Source organism: Zea mays, chromosome 7 (genome assembly GCF_902167145.1).
Source record: "Zea mays cultivar B73 chromosome 7, Zm-B73-REFERENCE-NAM-5.0, whole genome shotgun sequence".
Classification (NCBI taxonomy): domain Eukaryota; kingdom Viridiplantae; phylum Streptophyta; class Magnoliopsida; order Poales; family Poaceae; genus Zea; species Zea mays.
This window is the reverse complement of record NC_050102.1, coordinates 164,503,610-164,523,995: the sequence shown is the minus strand read 5'-3', so window position 1 is coordinate 164,523,995 and position 20,386 is coordinate 164,503,610. Positions and strand designations below refer to the sequence as shown.

General features: G+C 45.6%; 3 protein-coding genes across 5 annotated transcripts; all 3 read right to left on the bottom strand.

Annotated features, from left to right (window-relative positions):
- Window positions 1–908: 908 nt before the first annotated feature.
- On the bottom strand, window positions 909–5,947 carry LOC100282749 (uncharacterized). 3 transcript variants are annotated; one of them, NM_001155655.2, is made up of 6 exons: window positions 5,756–5,899; window positions 5,461–5,655; window positions 4,707–4,797; window positions 2,754–2,897; window positions 2,260–2,472; window positions 909–1,721 (listed from the first exon to the last, which is right to left on the bottom strand). In NM_001155655.2, the coding sequence occupies exons 2-6, from the start codon at window positions 5,568–5,570 to the stop codon at window positions 1,530–1,532; spliced, it is 750 nt and encodes a 249-aa protein (NP_001149127.1). In that variant the 5' UTR covers window positions 5,571–5,655; window positions 5,756–5,899; the 3' UTR covers window positions 909–1,529. The 3 variants fall into 3 exon arrangements, with proteins under 3 accessions (NP_001149127.1, XP_020396122.1, XP_020396123.1); XM_020540533.3 differs by having other exon boundaries at window positions 1,032–1,721; window positions 4,680–4,797; window positions 5,756–5,947; XM_020540534.3 differs by lacking the exon at window positions 2,754–2,897 and having other exon boundaries at window positions 1,032–1,721; window positions 5,756–5,947.
- Window positions 5,948–7,459: 1,512 nt separating this feature from the next.
- Window positions 7,460–8,384, bottom strand: LOC100193816 (uncharacterized). Its single transcript, NM_001352274.1, has 2 exons — window positions 8,109–8,384; window positions 7,460–7,876 (listed from the first exon to the last, which is right to left on the bottom strand). Exons 1-2 carry the CDS (start codon window positions 8,295–8,297, stop codon window positions 7,658–7,660), a joined length of 408 nt encoding a protein of 135 aa, NP_001339203.1. The 5' UTR covers window positions 8,298–8,384; the 3' UTR covers window positions 7,460–7,657.
- A 1,229-nt stretch (window positions 8,385–9,613) lies between these two features.
- On the bottom strand, window positions 9,614–10,960 carry LOC100274138 (Histone H2A). Its single transcript, NM_001148516.3, has 2 exons — window positions 10,703–10,960; window positions 9,614–10,221 (listed from the first exon to the last, which is right to left on the bottom strand). The coding sequence occupies exons 1-2, from the start codon at window positions 10,889–10,891 to the stop codon at window positions 10,006–10,008; spliced, it is 405 nt and encodes a 134-aa protein (NP_001141988.1). The 5' UTR covers window positions 10,892–10,960; the 3' UTR covers window positions 9,614–10,005.
- Window positions 10,961–20,386: the final 9,426 nt, after the last annotated feature.

Genomic DNA, 20,386 nt, shown 5'->3' with positions numbered 1-20,386 from the left:
ACCTAAAACTATGATAATTTTAGAGTTTTGGAAAGTCCACTTAAGATCTTAGTTTTCTTCTGTTCTCTTCACAAATACTTTGGTTTTCCAATGAAATCAAACATGTCTTGGTTTTAAGCAATAATATGGTTTTTGCTAAGATAAAATAATGATTTAGTATTTGTGTCATGTGTAATTGTCAACTATGTTTTTTTTTTTCAAAACTGCATTACATCCTTAGAATTGTCTTTGTCACCTGTCCACCTACAGTTTTCATATACTCAAATCGATAAACTTTCGTAATTCATAATACAATATAAATAGTGTAAAAAAGTCTTGTCTCGTGTTGATCGGATCTGAGCCTCTTGGCACAAGCTATCGTCCAAGATCCAGGCCGAGTTTCTAAAAGGGCAAAAGCTAATTCACCGGTAGTTTACGCCACGACGGCAGACCCACCTACCGCATCGCATGCAGCGCGAGCAGACTCTGAGGAGTGCAGGTGCAGGAACAGACGCTGCGCCGGGGCCAGTTCGCGCAGCCCACGGGGAGGACGCGTCGGGGCTGAACTGGATAGGTGATGAAGCGGCACACCGCCCGCATTCGAGCCACTCGTGCGGCACACCGAGAGGCTCCAGCCGGGTCGAGTGAAACTGCCGCCGACCGCCGGATCAGGACACCGGCTCGTCCCACGTGGCTCTCGTGTTTCGCGGGAGACCGGAAGCCTCTAGCAAACTATAGAGTGACGGCGAAAGCGACACGGGCAGGCCGCGCGCGCTTCGTGCGGGTGCTTGCTAGTGCCACACTGCCAGCTGCTCTGGTGCCAGGCGGCAAGCACAACTGTCCAGTGCTTCCGTCGCCCAGCCACGCCCGTCGCTTGGCCTGGCTGAAACGAACCCAAGCTCCAGCAGCGTTCCTTATCATAAACGCCAAAAAAAACTCTAACATCATTCAGCCAAACACTGACACGCACCATGTGGGTTGAGTGCCAGACAGAACAAACGGAACGCAACTCACATGATCATTTGCTGAAGAAGGATGGGCATAGAAATGGATAAGCCAACAGCTCTGTGCCAGATCACAAGAACAGAACAAGTACGTGAACCCCGGGGCACCGCAACAAACAGAAAATGGTTCGTTGCGTGAAATCAGCAAGCCATGGGCCCAGACGTCAGGTATCGTCCCTCTCATGATATACACTTTCCAGTGGGTGTTCACAATTCCACAAGCACAAGTCACCGAAATAGCACGGGACCATTCCGCAGACACATACGCAAGTTAAAGCCATCGCAATCACTGGACGCCTATGTAGTGCCTATTAAATCACTATCTCGCCGGTAGTAGCCAGCCACCCCCCATCCGCTCGTCTCCTCCACAGGCTAGAGCCATGGAACCAATCTCCAGTTTCCGTTCCATTCCACATACATAGGATAGGGACTAGTGCCGATATCCATGTGCCTGACTGTCACAGCGGCAGTAACAGCATCTCCCCTGCCCTACCGCCTACCGGCACGATACTCTGATAGGTTCGAGCATTTTTCAGAAAACGGGCACTACGCCAATGGTCCGTCCCTCCGCACGCGAACGCGCTCGCCGTTGAAATGGATGTACTTCCACTTCTTCAAGTATTTCTCGAGGACATGCTTCTCCTTTTCTTCTTGGCCAGAAGCCACGAATGCCTTTCCGATCCGTCTCGCTGTATCCTCGTCCGGACGCACACCTAACTCCTCCATATCCGCGAATATCTGAAATTGGCAACAAGAACACAGTAAATGCTTCCATGCATCTGTTTCTGAAGAGAAAAAGGTAAGCTACAAATCTGAGCAGCCAGCTAGACAAGTGTAATGGAAACAGGCCTGCTAGACCACATACAAGGAACCGCTTCCCATCCTGTTCCCATATGGCCTGTTAGTTACGATGAATAACCTGTCGCTTACGGTTAGGCTCCATGAACAGTACTAGACGGGTGAGGGTGACCGCATGAATGCTGCTTACCCTTGAACATTGAACAGCACATGACTTTGCGTGATTTTCAGAACTTAAGCATCAGCCAACTCATAATTTTGGTTCCAGTGGAAAGATTGACTCGTAATTTATTATCATAGAATTATTTCTGTTGACTCATAATTTATTGCCATAGAATTATTCATGTCCCCGTCAGCGAATATAGTTGGGATATAAAGAAAGCCAGTACTGAGCCGCAAATTCAACGACAGCGAGGGAAGGGGAGGCAGGGTTAACGTCGCTTAATCCTACAAGAAGGTGAAGATGGGTAAGATATACCTCCAAAACTTTATCTGGGCGCTGGTGAATGTCGTAGATCAAGATCATCCGAGAGAACAACCTCTTGGGCACTGAGCGGGTATGAGTCTGTATTACAGTGTTCCAAACTGACTCAGCTTCGTCTACCCGTTTATCCATAAGAAGTGCGAGCAGAAGTGTATCATATGTTGTCCATGTCAGCACCTGTCCTTTGCTCATCAACCACTTGGTTACCTGTGAAAAAAGCATTGACATTCAGCAGGTGCCTGGCAAAACTAGTTTGTTATCAGAGACTGCAATAACAGAACTCCAAATAAGAACACCTAAACTCTTGACTTGCTAGCAACTACTACAATGTCTTTCTGCTGTTCGGCTGGCTGCAACGCAGGGCTGTTGCTGCTGAAGTTCACCATATTTGTACAGTGTTTCTCTCTGTACATGCCAGCAGCGGCAACCGGAGGCCGGAGCTGCTGGCTTTAAAGCAGCCGAACCGCTTTTGTCCATAACGGCCATACCTGGATTATTCTTAACCATTGTCGTCGCCTTTTCAACATCCCCAAAGCTTTTGCTGCTGCTATAATAGGAAATTCAGGTTCGAAAGCACTCCACTTGTCCAATGCACCATAAATAGCTTCTCTTTCATTTGGTAACTTCGAAACCTAAAAGATATGGTTCCACAGACTGAATTGTTGAGAACATGTCAGTTTCTTAAGCCTGATAAGATTGTTATCACGATAACTAACAACTATTATTAATACTAACACGAAGCCTGATAAGATATGATAACAGAAGAAGCCATTTGCTAAACTTTTCATACTTAGAGGATAGCTGAAGTGTGATAAAGTGATCTTATATCTTACAGTATCTTTTCATTTCACACTAAAAAGAGCGAGTTTTTTGACGGGTCACCCTCTATAATAACCATTCAATCTAGATGATGTGTTATGTGAAGTCTTCCGTTGTCCATGATCTTACATGTAACATGTAAGATTCCTCTAAAGCCATGTCTCGTAAATAAAGATAAACAAGAATCATGTGTGCTTCCTGTTCGGTCCGAAACCACCACGTTTCTTGGTGCAAGCCCAAAAACCAACATATCTTTCCATCTGCTACTTTCTAGCGCAAATCCTCCCTCTTCGGATTGCAGTCCTGGCTGCAATGACTAGCGCATAATTTTTTTTATAAACATCTGCCCTCCTAAACCCTCACGAAGTCATGACATGACTTGCAGGCTGGGGCTGGCTCCACTCAGCCCCAGGCGCCAAGCCGCCAGGCGCTACGTGCCTGCCTTCCTGCACCCCTGCCAGCATGGGGCCAGCCGGCCAGGCTACCTTGCAGGGACAGGCAGACAGCACGCTGCGAGCAGCGAGCCAAAATCCAAGGACAGTGAGAAGCCACCAGCCATGCCAAACCCAAACGGCCTGCCACTGGTCACCAGGTGCCCGGGTTGCCCCCTCGCCATGTCAGGTTGTAAGGAGATCGGGGAATCGAATTGTGGGTCAGAGGAATGGAGGTGGAACCATCACCGTGTCAGGCATCACCCGGCGGCGCTCGCTCTGCCATGTGATAGCGGAGCTGAACGGATGCACAGATAAGGCAAAAAAGGATGTGCGTATGTTTTGGGTCTCGTGGGCTGACATGGGAAACATACACCTCGTTTTTTCCTTTTTCCTTTATTTATCTACAAATGGGAAGAAGCAAAAGACTCGGATTGTTCAGTTTTTAGGTACTTCAAGAATTAAAAGACTCATATTCTTCAGCCTTTCTGGATATAAATTCAAGCCAGAGCCTATGATGTTGCCGGGAAATAAAATACGCTCGTCTAGGACCCATACAGCCAAGACAAAAACAAAGACTTCTAGACAGGTCTTTATCCTCCAATCTAAATTCAGTCACCAATAAAACCACCATCAACAGCAGCAACATCATCAACTAAGAAGAAAATGAAGTTTTCTTGAAAAATAACTCACCAAAACATTTGGCAACACGTGGGCATTATTGATTTTGGATTGGCAATAGTCCCCAGACAATACCAAACATCTCATGAAATTTATTGTTGCTCGAGTGCTTGAAAGATTATCAGATTAATTAGACCATACATATGGGAGGTACTATTGTTGAATTAAATAGGACTGTTTTGACGTGCGACAATATGTACATTAATTTCAATTATTAACCATCAGGTGCCATTAAGAGTTTAAGACAGTCTCAATGGAAGGTTGTTCATGTCTCAGTTTCCAAGACTCCATGTGTTGAAACAATTTAGAAATCACATCTTACTTTAAGTATACAAAGGCACCACTTTTTCAATAACATATAAGGTGTCATCTACCATAACCATAAATAACGTGTGTGTCGCACGTGCACGTCCACTAGCTTTTTTTTCAAAACATCCAGAATTCTGGCTTTATCAATAGGGAGAGCAAATGTGTGTATCTTACAGTATCAATGGCAAGTGTATATCTTACAGCATCAATAAGACGGAGAGCCTTCTTCCCTGACCCAGCTGTCTCCTTCCTGATCCACAAATGCTGCTGCTTGTTTGGTTTCTTTGACACCCTACGCCATAATAAATGAAAATAAAGTATTAAATGATAAATAGCAGGTCAAAGTGCACATCGTTATCTCAGAAACAGTTGCTGCTTGTTTTGTTTTTTTAAACCTCTGATAGATGGAACCAGCAGGAAAGTATAGTAGCTTATCTGACAAGCTACACATCCAAAACCGTAAGGAGGACTAATTACTAGCAGAACAGAAGTAGAGGTAACACAACATAGCACAGCACAAAGTGTGTACACTTAATTCATATGCACATTAACCGAACGTAGTTACTCTCTGCATATGCCAAACAAACAGCCAAATACCGGCACTGCAGCAATATCTCAAGGATCTATTGTGAGATGTTCACATCATGTACCCCCTAACTCTCAATAACACTTTTGAATTCGACAATGAAGCTTCTTCCGACAATACGGATACAAGAAAAATCACAGAAAATCACATCAACCATATTCGACTACCTCGTATATGCCAAACTAATCCCCCTGAACCATCCGTGTGCCTTGAACCGGACCACCAAATCGAACTACACATATCTGAGGAAAACCAAGCTTCTACGAAATGCACTCCACGATAAAGCTGCAGGTTCGCAGAGCAAGGCGAGGGGCAAGCGGCACAAGAATAAAGAAGAAGCAATGAAGCATATCCCCAGTTAGCACTTACAGCGCCCTGCTGCCGGCGTCGCGGTTGGCTCCTCCTCCGCCACCCTTCCCCCTCGCCGCCGGCTCTGCGGCGAGGCGAGGCACGAGGCGGAAAGCGAAGGCTCCCGCCATGGCCCTGCCCTTCTTTCCTCGGTAAGCTCCGTCAACGGCGAAGAGGGGGATTGGCAGTATCGGATAACGTCAGGAGGCGGTGGGACTGGAACAATGTTTTATAATCGGTTGGGGGCGATCAGCCGATTAGATCGTTTAATCGGACGATTAATCGCGATTAGCACACAGGCCACAACCACACTTACCCAGCAGATGGAGGAGGGGGCGCTGCCGCTGTCCCGTCACCGGTCGCGCACCGCCGTCGCCCGCGTGGTAGGGTTCCTCAGTTCGGGAGCGGCTGCTGCTGGGTGCCTTCGCGTGTGGACGAGTGGGCAGTGTGCAGCCAGCCGTGTCTTTTTACGTGTGGGGCATCAGCCGTTGGTTTACCCAGTGGGCTGAGCGGCTGGGCCAAAATGAGCGGGAGAAAAAAATGACACGCTCCTTAAGCTATCTGATGTCAAAGGAACTGATGGAAGACAACACTATTGCATTTTGTGGCTCAAGAAATCATTCGTTCTGAAGGTATCCGTGCTACAGGGGCTGCAAAAGAGCAAGATCGTAGTGTACCCAGTGTGGATGCCAATGATACTGACGGTAGTTGTATGCAAACTGGAGATGATTACAAACAACTTGGGCTGAAAGCTGCGTCCAATTTAGGTGATGAGCTACAAAACGTCAGGAAGGCAGCAACAGCAATCCTGGATGCAGATCAATTGAGGATGTCAGTAGCAAGCCTTGGCCACAAGCTAGCCAAAACTAAAGAGTTCCTTAACACGAACGTGAGAAGTATGGATAAAGACAGTGGGTTTCACTTCACCACAAGCTGAAGCATTTCGCCGAGCGATCTCAAACTGATGTTACTTTGCTGCTACAGGAAGAGAAGAAAATAAGGTTCTTGGTCCGGGGCACTGTTGACTATTTTCCATGGGATGAGAGCACAGGGAAGGATGAGGGCCTGCGGTTATTTGTGGTAGTGCGAAATTTTCTTGCAATGCTGGACAAGATTTGCGAAGAGGTGAAAGAAGCATCAAAAGCAGCTCCAAAGAGAACAAAGACCCCTCATCCGTCCCAAGCATCTTTCGATGATCCCAGGCGCAACCTATTCCCAGCAATTCAAGACCAAAGGAGTCTGACTAATACTGTTCTTCCGTTCACTGTGCACATGTACCATTGTACCGAACACAGAGAAATGCAGCGCAAACTTGTGAATCCGATGACTTTGTCTGTAATCTCACAATACCCATGCAAACAGACCGATGTAACAAGAAGTTTGTTCCATCATTCATGCTGTTGCTGCAGCTGAATGGTCCTCGACTAGGTCAGGATAAGGATTGTGATAAGCCTCTGATCAGCCTTGTTCTGAGAGAAAATACGGAACTTGAGAGCCTTCTCTGGGTGAAAAAACTTCAGAGTACTTTGTTGTTGGCTTTATCCATCTACTAGAGGGCTGGAAATATGCCCAAGGTTAGTTCAGGCCATAGCCATAACCAAAGTGTTCTTCGTGAAGTTGATGTCAATTATCCAAATGTCTCCCGGCATAGAATTGTTTCAAATTCTCTGGGCAAGTGAAATCTCGAGCAGAAATTCAGAACTGACAGCATAAAACTCCATTGCACCTCGTGAGACCTGCCACTATATCCACTGACACTTAAAACTTCAAGAACACAACGATCATGAACAAACATTTTCATGCCAAAGCGTTAAGTTCGCTGAATGATCCGACATTCGCATCCACAGCAATCACCACTTGCTGAGACTTCTAATCTAACAGTGGGCATCATATTTTTCCAATGAGCAGCCACAGCCAGTCTCACAAACAAATCAGAAAACTGCACATCACAGCATTTTCAGAATTTTCAAATGGACTAACCAAGATTTGGACACGAAATGCAAACTGGGATACCAGGATTGATAAACAGGTCGTCCAAAGGATGCACTCCTTATAGCAAAATATACAGAACTAATCCTTGGCAGTGGTACAGGGAGACACATCCCGAACTACAACGCAACACCTAAGGCATTTCTAGAGCGTACTACACAGGCACAAGTTGATACGGCAGCATCCACAAGAGGTGCCACCACCGGATGAAAGGCTAGGCGTGGTCGGTCTAGTCCTCATCACCAGCCGCAGCCTTGGCACTGCCGCCGCCAGACTTCTTGGGCAACAGCAGGTTATGGATGTTGGGCATGACACCACCGCTGGCGATGGTCACCGTGCCCAGCAAGCGGGAGAGCTCCTCGTCGTTGCGGACGGCGAGCTGGATGTGGCGCGGGACGATGCGGGTCTTCTTGTTGTCCCGAGCCGCGTTCCCGGCAAGCTCGAGAACCTGCACGAACGAGCAGGCAGAGAGTCCCAACGGTTTAGTCGGTCAAAATCCTCACTGGTTCCACAGTGAACTAGCATAGCAATCGCCGAAATCTAGATCGTCATCTGAAATCCCCCCAGTTGTTCTACAGTAATCCAGGCAATTTCCACGACAGGAAACCACAGGACCCAAAATTCCTAGTGCTCAAAACCAAATCGAACACTACCACCGCAAAATTGGAAGTCTTCTTTACCTCAGCAGCAAGATACTCGAGCACGGCAGCGAGGTAGACGGGGGCGCCGGCGCCGACCCTCTCGGCGTACTTGCCGGCCTTGAGGAACCTGGCGATCCTTCCCACTGGGAACTGGAGCCCGGCCTTGGAGCTCCTGGACATGGCCTTCTTGGCGGCCCCTGAGCCGATCGCCTTCCCTCTCCCGGCCATGAGCAGAGGGAATCCGAAGCGAAGAGCGAAGCAAAGGCTTGGGAAGACGGGGGGAAGCGAAACCGCGGAGGCAGCGGTGGTGAGAAGACGGAGACAGGAGGGGAACCGGTGGGTGGGTGGGTTAGCGTGTTATATAGGTGAGGGTAGCCAATGGCGCGGGTCGACGCGGATCGGAGACGTGGCTGGGTGGGGCTTGCGGTGTGGGATCAACTGTCTCAGAGCAACTCCAACAAATGACGTACTAATCCCAAAAGTATTTTTAGGGTGAAAACTCATGTCACAACACTTCCAACAGCTCCGCCTCGGAGGGGTGAAGGGACATGCACAAAACTAAGAGCAACAGTGTCTACTTAGGGTGTGTTTGGTTGGTTGTACGTAGTGGAATGGGAGAGAGCGGTCACAGTTTCTATAATGTTTGGATAAGAGTCACGTAGGGACGAAGTAAATATCGGAGTAGTCTTTTTGTGGCGGCATGATCCAAAAAAATCGAGGGGACGATGTCGCCCCCGCCCCATCCCACTTTGATCTCAAACCAAACATATCCTTACTGGCCCAATACAGCATCCGTTGGCTCATGTCCCTTTTTATTTTTTTTAGGGACAAGTTTTTAGTGATCTACTGTGAGATAATATATTTTTAGTGGATTTTATTTTCCAATATGCGCTAATAAAAGATTTTGGGAACAAATTTTTAGTGCTTTTTTTGGAGCTGCTCTCAATCCGCATTGATCAATTCACTCAGTCCTAGTTTTTCTAATATTAAACTCAATTCACATTTATTAAAATAGATTAGTATTTAACTTAAACTAATTTACATCATAATCTACTTCAGCACACGTGATCAATACTAAATTACCCAAACAAAGCTCCAATATTCTTCTAATCCCCATTTGTATCCATATATATGCCTCAACGTGTAAAATGCGGATGTGAAGGGGGGTGACGAGTGTTAAATACAGATGCGAAGTGGGGGTGAGGAGTAGTTACTGGAGTTGTCTAACCTTCCGGTGGAAGGGAAGTGTCGTGTGGACTGTGGCAGGCTATCTTTTATAGGAAAAAAATTCTATGTTCTATCAGAATTTATTTTCATTATTTTATGTATATGACATATAGGTCCAGTAGCACACAAACGACAGGGAATTGTCCTCGTTTTATATGCCGCAAGTGTTACTCCCGAATTGTGGGCCTCACCTTTGGATCACTGACTTACGAACCCAGGTGGGCTTTTTTCGCTTGTTCGTCAATTTCGATCAAATTGGCCTGCCAAGTCTAGACGGGTTTTTTATTGTTTCCAAATGAACGGAACAAGCCCTTGAGTTAACTTTGGCACGAGCCTCATGACTGTGGATCTAGATGTCATGCAACCTGCTGGCCATCCATGCAGGCCTCAAATCAGAATTCACCAATTCAGATTGGCGACACCAGCCAAATACTTTCATTTTTCGGTGACACCATTGCCACTCAGAAGAAATGCAGTTCTACGCTGAATATGATGCGGCATCAACATCGTGCATCACGAAGTCCTTCCATTTCTTTCTCAACGAGCATACAATCCTGAGATTCACAGCCACGTTCACATCCCATTCAAAAAAACAGATACTAATCTAATTCTCCTTCCCAGCATACCCGACTCCTCCCCGATCGAAGACAACATCATCCTATTCCTACAAAACAAGGCGGTGGTCGGATCATTTCTGCAGGAAGCAGTCTCAGTTGTCGTCGTCGTCGACACTGGCCTTGGAGGAGGCAGCCTTCTTGGGGAGCAGATGCTGATGGATGTTAGGCATAACACCTCCGCTCGCGATGGTGGCACCACCCAACAGTTTGGTCAGCTCCTCGTCGTTGCGCACAGCAAGCTGGATGTGGCGCGGCACAATGCGGGTCTTCTTGTTGTCCCTCGCGGCGTTCCCGGCAAGTTCGAGAACCTGTTGTTGCACCGTGGATAAATGAACATAGTCAGAAACTGTTGTAACCATTGGAACACTGGATATATTGCCATTGAGAAATGACGGGAGAAAATGCTAGAAATAGTAAGAGTAAGGACGCATTTGGCTCCGATTTTCTACAATGGTTCATGCTTAACATTACTACCAACTGCTTAATTGCAGGATTCAGAGATATATTATTCCAGAAAATTGTCCGGTTCACCTAGAAATTACAATGCGAATAATTCAGTGCCAAGTCTGTTCAAATTAGTTGGTAAATTACAGGATGCATAGATGTGCAATCGAAGCAATTGGAATCGGGAAATGTATTGAGACTTTTTATGAAGTACAATGCCGCGACTCATTTCAGATCCAGGAACAATCCTCCACGGCAAAACAACCAGATCCGAGACCGCAGCGACGCGGACCCGAAGCGAATCGCAACAAGGAGAGGGGAAAGAAAACGAAGCGGGGCACAAACCTCAGCCGCGAGGTACTCGAGGACGGCGGCGAGGTACACGGGGGCGCCGGCGCCGACGCGCTCAGCGTACTTGCCCGCCTTGAGGAACCTAGCAATCCTGCCGACGGGGAACTGGAGTCCGGCCTTGGAGCTCCTCGACGTTGCCTTCTTCGCGGCGCCAGCGCCGATAGCCTTGCCACGGCCCGCCATCCCTTCTCACGACCGGACGACGAGGAGGAGGCAGCTTGCGCTTGAAGGATTGATTAAACAGGGAGATAGAGGTTGTTCGGTGCGAGGGCGAGGATATATAGGGGCGCGGGCACGGGCCCGGGCCCGCGCAGCGAGCCAATAGGAGTCGATCACGCGGATCGTGGGTTGGGGCGTTCGGGCGGACGGCGGATGTGTGGAGTGGGCCCGGGTCGCGGGTCCGCGATCCGGAACCGGCGGGAAGCGCTGGAGGTTTCGTACATTTGGGCGGTTCCGCGTCGGCAGACGCGCGCGCAAAGCGGAAATCGGGGCATTGGTCACGTGCCACTTGGTGGGATCACTTGTCAGTGTCTATCATTTTGACTCCGTGGCCGTACTAATTCATCCGCCATTCCGCCGTCCGTCGATGCCGAGGAGCGGCCCGGCATCTGCATGAGGTAAAGCGTGATGTAGGGTAAATCTCTACTATCATTTTCAACTGTCATCCCGCGTTAAAATTTTATAAATATCCCCTAAAGTTCTACGGATTAAACTTGTTGTTTGTCTGTTTGTGTTCGATGGATTTTGTGATCATGGATAGGTTGGTACATGTACGTGCTTTACGGCCGTTTGTTCGTTAAAAAATAATTACAAACAGTTCCGGCGATCAATTAATAAAAAAGTAGGCTGCAAATAATACGTAACAACATGCAGCGCTATGCTTATTTATCTACAAATATTAACTACATGCACTGCAATCTAGAATACCCGTGTTAATATAAAAAGTGAAATACAGGTGTTCGGACCAGATATTTAGTTTGAAGCCAAAGAGAACATCAGAATGGTCCGGGAGAATTTGAAGGCAGCATAGTCTAGACAACAAAGCTATGCTGACACCAGAAGAAGAGAACTCAGTTTTGAAGTGGGAGATTATGTCTATTTGAAGATGTTACCTATCAGAGGAACCAAGAGGTTCGGAGTCAAGGTCAAGCTAGCCCCTCGCTATATCGGCCCATATCAGATTCAAGCAAATTGGAGAACGGTGCGGAGTGACATATAAGCCCTTTTTCAAACTTTCTCCCCCTTTGGTAAATAATATATGAGTGAAGATTATACCAAATTGGAGAACGGTGCGGAGTGACGGCGAAGGATGAATAATTCGATGGAGTGGAGTGAAAACCTTGTCTTCGCCGAAGACTCTATTTTCCTTTTAATCTATGACTTAGCATGAAATACACTTGAAATTAAAACACATTAGTCATAGCATAGGAAAGAGATGATCAAAGGTATATATATGAGCAATGTGTGCAAAATATCAATCAAAATTCCTAGAATCAAGAATGTTTAGCTCATGCCTAAGTTTGGTAAAGGTTTTCTCATCTAAAGGCTTGGTAAATATATCGGCTAATTGTTCTTTGGTGCTAACATATGCAATCTCGATATCCCCCGTTGTTTATGATCCCTTAAAAAGTGATACCGAACGGCTATGTGCTTAGTGCGGCTGTGCTCAACGGGATTATCTGTCATTCGGATTGCACTCTCATTATCACATAGAAGAGTAACTTTGGTTAATTTGTAACCATAGTCCCTAAGGGTTTGCCTCATCCAAAGCAATTGCGCGCAACAATGGCCTACGACAATGTACTCGGCTTCGGCGGTAGAAAGAGCTACAGAATTTTGTTTCTTAGAAGCCCAAGACACCAGGGATCTTCCTAAGAACTGGCAAGTCACTGATGTGCTCTTTCTATCAATCTTACACCCTGACCAATCAGCATCTGAATAACCAATTAAATCAAAAGTGGATCCCCTGGGGTACCAAAGGCCAAACTTAGGAGTATAAACTAAATATCTCAAGATTCGTTTTACGGCCCTAAGGTGAGCTTCCTAAGGATCGGCTTGGAATCTTGCACACATGCATACAGAAAACATAATGTCCGGTCGTGAAGCACATAAATAGAGTAAAGAACCTATCATCGACCGGTATACCTTTTGATCTACAGACTTACCTCCCGTGTTGAGGTCGAGATGCCCATTGGTTCCCATGGGTGTCTTGATTGGCTTGGCATCCTTCATCCCAAACTTGGTGAGTATGTCTTGAATGTACTTCGTTTGGCTGATGAAGGTGCCCTCTTGGAGTTGCTTGACTTGAAAACCTAAGAAATACTTCAACTCCCCCATCATAGACATCTCGAATTTTTGAACCATTATCCTACTAAACTCTTCACATGTAGATTTGTTAGTAGACCCAAATATGATATCATCAACATAAATTTGGTATACAAACAAATCATTTTCAATAGTCTTAGTAAAGAGAGTAGGATCGGCTTTTCCGACTTTGAAGCCATTAGCGATAAGAAAATCTCTTAGGCATTCATACCATGCTCTTGGGGCTTGCTTAAGCCCATAAAGCGCCTTAGAGAGTTTATAAACATGGTTAGGGTACTCACTATCTTAAAAGCTGGGAGGTTGCTCAACATAGACCTCCTCCTTGATTGGTCCATTGAGGAAGGCACTTTTCACGTCCATTTGATAAAGCTTGAAGCCATGGTAAGTAGCATAGGCAAGTAATATACGAATTGACTCAAGCCTAGCTATGGGTGCATAGGTTTCACCGAAATCCAAACCTTCGACCTGGGAGTATCCTTTGGCCACAAGTCGGGCTTTGTTCCTTGTCACCACACCATGCTCATCTTGCTTGTTGCGGAAGACCCACTTGATTCCTACAACATTTTGATTAGAATGTGGAACTAGATGCCATACCTCATTCCTCGTGAAGTTGTTGAGTTCCTCTTGCATCGCCAGCACCCAATCCAAATCTTGAAGTGCTTCCTCTACCCTGTGTGGCTCAATAGAGGAAACAAAAGAGTAATGTTCACAAAAGTAGCAACACGAGATTGAGTGGTTACCCCTTATGAATATCACCGAGGATGGTGTTCACGGGGTGATCTCGTTGGATTGCTTGGTGGACTCTTGGGTGTGGTGGCCTTGGACCATCATCATCTTCCTTGTCTTGATCATTGGCATCTCCCCCTTGATCATTTCCCTCCTCTTGAGGTGGCTCATCTTCTTAATCTTCATTTTCATCCTCTTGAGCTTGATCCTCATCTTGAGTTGGTGGAAATGCTTGTTTTGAAGATGATGGTTGATCTTGTGCTTGTGGAGGCTCTTCAGATTCCTTAGGACATATATCCCCAATGGACATGTTCCTTAGCGTGACGCACGGAGCCTCTTCATCATCTAGCTCATCAAGATCAACTTGCTCTACTTGAGAGCCGTTAGTCTCATCAAACACAATGTCATAAGAAACTTCAACTAGTCCAGTGGACTTGTTAAAGACTCTATATGCCCAGGTAAAAAGCCTTCTGCAGTCTTATGAGCAAATTTAGATTTTCTACCTCTTTTAACAAGAATAAAGCATTTGCTACCAAAGACTCTAAAATATGAAACATTGGGCTTTTTACCGGTGAGGAGTTCATATGATGTCTTCTTGAGGATTCGGTGAAGATAGAGACGGTTGATGGCGTAGCAAGCGATGTTGATTGCTTCCGCCCAAAACCGATCCGAAGTCTTGTACTCATCAAGCATGGTCCTCGCCATGTCAAGTAGAGTTCTATTCTTCCTCTCCACTACACCATTTTGTTGTGGCGTGTAGGGAGAAGAGAACTCATGCTTGATGCCCTCATCCTCAAGGAAGCCTTCTATTTGTGAGTTCTTGAACTCCGTCCCGTTGTCGCTTCTAATCTTTTTGATCCTTAAGCCGAACTCATTTTGAGCCCGTCTCAAGAATCCCTTTAAGGTCTCTTGGGTTTGTGATTTATCTTGCAAAAAGAACACCCAAGTGAAGCGAGAATAATCATCCACAATAACTAAACAGTACTTACTCCCACTGATGCTTATGTAAGCTATCGGGTCGAATAGGTTCATGTGGAGTAGCTCAAGTGGCCTGTCGGTCGTCATGATGTTCTTGTGTGGATGATGAACACCAACTTGCTTCCCTGCTTGACATGCGCTACAAATTTTTTCTTTCTCAAAATGAACATTTGTTAGTCCCAAAATGTGTTCTCCCTTTAGAAGCTTATGAAGATTCTTCATCCCAACGTGGGCTAGTCGGCGATGCCAGAGTCATGACATGTTAAAACCTTATGAGTCATGACATGTTGCATCATGTTGAGTTTAAAATATTCTTTGAAGTGTTGCATAAGTTTGAATTTATTTGAATTTGAAACCTAGTTTGAATTTGGATTTGAAAACTGATAGTCGCCTAGAGGGGGGGGTGAATAGGGCGAAACTGAAATTTACAAAATTGATCACAACTACGAGCCGGGTTAGCGTTAGAAATAATAACGAGTCCGAGAGAGAGGGCGCAAAACAAATCACAAGCAAATGAAGTGTGTGACACGCGAATTTGTTTTATCGAGGTTCGGTTTTCGCAAACCTACTCCCCGTTGAGGAGGCCACAAAGGCCGAGTCTCTTTCAACCCTTACCCTCTCTCAAACGGTCCCACGGACCGAGTGAGCTTCTCTTCTCAAGTCAAAACCGGGAACAAAACTTCCCCGCAAGGGCCACCACACAATTGGTGCCTCTTGCCTTGATTACAATGGAGTTTTGATCACAAGAACAAGTGAGAAAGAAAAGAAGCAATCCAAGCGCAAGAGCTCAAAAGAACACGACAAATCTCTCTCGCTAATCACTAAAGCCTTGTGTGGAATTGGAGAGGATTTGATCTCTTTGGTGTGTCTAGAAATGAATGCCTAGCTCTTGTAAGTGGTTGAGAAGTGGAAAACTTGGATGCAATGAATGGTGGGTGGTTGGGGGTATTTATAGCCCCAACCACCAAACTAGCCGTTTGGTGGGGCTGACTGTCGTATGGTGCACCGGACAGTCCGGTGTACACCGGACATGTCCGGTGAGCCAGCCACGTCACCAAAGCCGTTGGGTTCTTACTGTTGGAGCTCTGACTTCTGGGCCCGCCTGGATGTCCGGTGGCGCACCGGACATGTACTGTAGAGTGTCCGGTGCGCCACTACGCGCGTGCCTGACTTCTGTGCGCTCTGGCGCGCATTAATTGCTGTTGCAGGTGACCGTTGGCGCGAAGTAGCCGTTGCCCCGCAGTTACACCGGACAGTCCGGTGTACACCGGACAGTCCGGTGTACACCGGACATGTCCGGTGAATTATAACGGAGCTGCCGTTGCGAATTCCTGAGGCTGCCAAGTTCCAGAGTCGCGTTCCCTTGGAGCACCGGACACTGTCCGGTGTACACCGGACAGTCCGGTGAATTATAGTGGAGTTGCCTCTGGATTTACCCGAAGGTGACGAGTTTAAGTTGGAGTCCTCTAGTGCACCGGACAGTCCGGTGCGCCAGACCAGAGGTGCCTTCGGTTGTCCCTTTGCTCTTTTGTTGAACCCAATACTTGGTCTTTTTATTGGCTAAGTGTGAGCCTTTGGCACCTGTATAACTTATACACTAGAGCAAACTAGTTAGTCCAATTATTTGTGTTGGGCAATTCAACCACCAAAATTTAATTAGGGACTAGGTGTAAGCCTAATTCCCTTTCAATCTCCCCCTTTTTGGTGATTGATGCCAACCCAAACCAAATCAAATATACAAGTGCATAGTTGAACTAGTTTGCATAATGTAAGTGCAAAGATTGCTTGGAATTGAGCCAATATAAATACTTACAAGATATGCACGGATTGTTTCTTCATTTTTAACATTTTGGACCACGCTTGCACCATAGATTTTGTTTTTGCAAATTCTTTTGTAAATCCTTTTCAAAGTTCTTTTGCAAATAGTCAAAGGTAAATGAATAAGATTTTACAAAGCATTTTCAAGATTTGAAATTTTCTCCCCCTGTTTCAAATGATTTTCCTTTGACTAAACAAAACTCCCCCTAAATGAGATCCTCCTCTTAGTGTTCAAGAGGGTTTTGATATATCATTTTGAAATACTACTTTCTCCCTCTTTTGAACACAATAAGATACCAATTTGAAATTTACCAATTGAAAATATCCAATTTTAAAATTAAAATTAGATGGTGGTGCGGTCCTTTTGCTTTGGACTCATGCTCTCTCCCCCTTTGGCATAAATCGCCAAAAACAGAATCATTAGAGCCCTAGGAAGTACTCTCTCCCCCTTTGGTAATAAATAAATGAGTGAAGATTATACCAAAGACGGAGTCCTTTGGCTTTGGTTCTCATGCTTTCTCCCCCTGGAATGGAGAGTTGCTTGGAGTGACTGTGAAGGATGAGTTACAGAGTGGAAGCCTTTGTCTTTGCCGAAGACTCCAATTCCCTTTCAATATACCTATGACTTGGTTTGAAATAGACTCGAAAAACACATTAGTCATAGCATATGAAAGAGACATGATCAAGGGTATACAAATGAGCTATGTGTGCAATTTAGCAAAAGAAATTGCGCGAATCAAGAATATTGAGCTCATGCCTAAGTTTGTTAAAAGTTTGTTCATCAAGAGGCTTGGTAAAGATATCGTCTAATTGATCTTTAGTGTTAATGTAAGAAATCTCGATATCTCCCTTTTGTTGGTGATCCCTAATAAAATGATATCGACTGGCTATGTGTTTAGTGCGGCTATGCTCGACGGGATTATCCGCCATCTTGATTGCACTCTCATTATCACATAGCAAAGGGACTTTGGTTAATTTGTAACCGTAGTCCCGCATGGTTTGCCTCATCCAAAGCAATTGCGCGCAACAATGGCCTGCGGCAATGTACTCGGCTTCGGCGGTGGAAAGAGCGACCGAATTTTGCTTCTTTGAAGCCCAAGACACCAAGGATCTTCCCAAGAACTGGCAAGTCCCCGATGTGCTCTTCCTATTGATTTTGCACCCCGCCCAATCGGCATCCGAATAACCAATCAAATCAAATGTGGATCCCCTAGGATACCAAAGCCCAAACTTAGGAGTGTAAGCCAAATATCTCAAGATTCGTTTTACGGCCGTAAGGTGAGCTTCCTTAGGGTCGGCTTGGAATCTTGCACACATGCATACGGAAAGCATAATATCCGGTCGAGATGCACATAAATAGAGTAAAGAACCTGTCATCGACCGGTATACCTTTTGATCCACGGACTTACCTCCCGTGTCGAGGTCGAGATGCCCATTAGTTCCCATGGGTGTCTTGATGGGCTTGGTATCCTTCATCCCAAACTTGTTTAGAATGTCTTGAATATACTTTGTTTGGCTAATGAAGGTGCCCTCTTGGAGTTGCTTCACTTGAAATCCCAAGAAGTACTTCAACTCCCCCATCATAGACATATCGAACTTTTGTGTCATGATCCTACTAAATTCTTCACATGTAGACTCGTTAGTAGACCCAAATATAATATCATCAACATAAATTTGGCATACGAACAAGTCATTTTCAAGAGTTTTAGTAAATAAAGTAGGATCGGCCTTTCCGACTTTGAAGCCATTAGCGATAAGGAAATCTCTAAGGCATTCATACCATGCTCTTGGGCTTGCTTGAGCCCATAAAGCGCCTTAGAGAGTTTGTAAACATGGTTAGGATACTCACTATCTTCAAAGCCGGGAGGTTGCTCAACATAGACCTCTTCCTTGATTGGTCCATTGAGGAAGGCACTTTTTACGTCCATTTGATAAAGCTTAAAGCCATGGTAAGTAGCATAGGCTAATAATATGCGAATTGACTCAAGCCTAGCTACGGGTGCATAGGTTTCACCGAAATCCAAACCTTCGACTTGGGAGTATCCCTTGGCCACAAGTCGAGCTTTGTTCCTTGTCACCACACCATGCTCATCTTGCTTGTTGCGGAAGACCCATTTGGTTCCTACAACATTTTGGTTAGGACGTGGAACTAAATGTCATACCTCATTCCTAGTGAAGTTGTTGAGCTCCTCTTGCATCGCCACCACCCAATCCGGATCTTGTAGTGCTTCCTCTACCCTGTGTGGCTCAATAGAGGAAACAAAAGAGTAATGCTCACAAAAATGTGCAACACGAGATCTAGTGGTTACCCCTTATGAATGTCGCCGAGGATGGTGTTGACGGGGTGATCTCGTTGGATTGCTTGGTGGACTCTTGGGTGTGGCGGTCTTTGTTCTTCATCCTCCTTGTCTTGATCATTTGCATCTCCCCCTTGATCATTGTCGTCATCTTGAGGTGGCTCATTTGCTTGATCTTCTATTTCATCAACTTGAGCTTCACCCTCATTTTGAGTTGGTGGAGATGCTTGCGTGGAGGAGGATGGTTGATCTTGTGCATTTGGAGGCTCTTCGGATTCCTTAGGACACACATCCCCAATGGACATGTTCCTCAGCGCGATGCATGGAGCCTCTTCATTACCTATCTCATCAAGATCAACTTGCTCTACTTGTGAGCTGTTAGTCTCATCAAACACAACGTCACAAGAGACTTCAACTTGTCCAGTGGACTTGTTAAAGACTCTATATGCCCTTGTGTTTGAATCATATCCTAATAAAAAGCCTTCTACAGTCTTAGGAGCAAATTTAGATTTTCTACCTCTTTTAACAAGAATGAAACATTTGCTACCAAAGACTCTAAAATATGAAATATTGGGCTTTTTACCGGTTAGGAGTTCATAAGATGTCTTCTTGAGGATTCGGTGATGATATAACCGGTTGATGGCGTAGCAAGCGGTGTTGACCGCCTCGGCCCAAAACCGATCCGAAGTCTTGTACTCATCAAGCATGGTTCTTGCCATGTCCAATAGAGTTCTATTCTTCCTTTCCACTACACCATTTTGTTGTGGCGTGTAGGGAGAGGAGAACTCATGCTTGATGCCCTCCTCCTCAAGGAAGCCTTCAATTTGAGAGTTCTTGAACTCCGTCCCGTTGTCGCTTCTAATTTTCTTGATCCTTAAGCCGAACTCATTTTGAGCTTGTCTCAAGAATCCCTTTAAGGTTTCTTGGGTTTGAGATTTTTCCTGCAAAAAGAATACCCAAGTGAAGCGAGAATAATCATCCACTATTACAAGACAATACTTACTCCCGCCGATGCTTATGTAAGCAATCGGGCCGAATAGATCCATGTGGAGTAGCTCAAGCGGCCTGTCGGTCGTCATGATGTTCTTGTGTGGATGATGGGCACCAACTTGCTTTCCTGCTTGACATGCGCTACAAACCCTGTCTTTCTCAAAATGAACATTGGTTAGTCCTAAAATGTGCTCTCCCTTTAGAAGCTTATGAAGATTCTTCATCCCAACATGAGCTAGTCGGTGGTGCCAGAGCCAACCCATGTTAGTCTTAGCAATTAAGAAAGTGTCGAGTTCAGCTCTATCAAAATCTACCAAGTATAGCTGACCCTCCAACACTCCCTTAAATGCTATTGAATCATCACATCTTCTAAAGACAGTGACACCTATATCAGTGAAAAGACAGTTGTAACCCATTTTGCATAATTGAGATACAGAAAGCAAATTGTAATCTAATGAATCTACAAGAAAAACATTTGAAATAGAATGGTCAGGAGATATAGCTATTTTACGAAGACCTTTGACCAAACCTTGATTTCCATCCC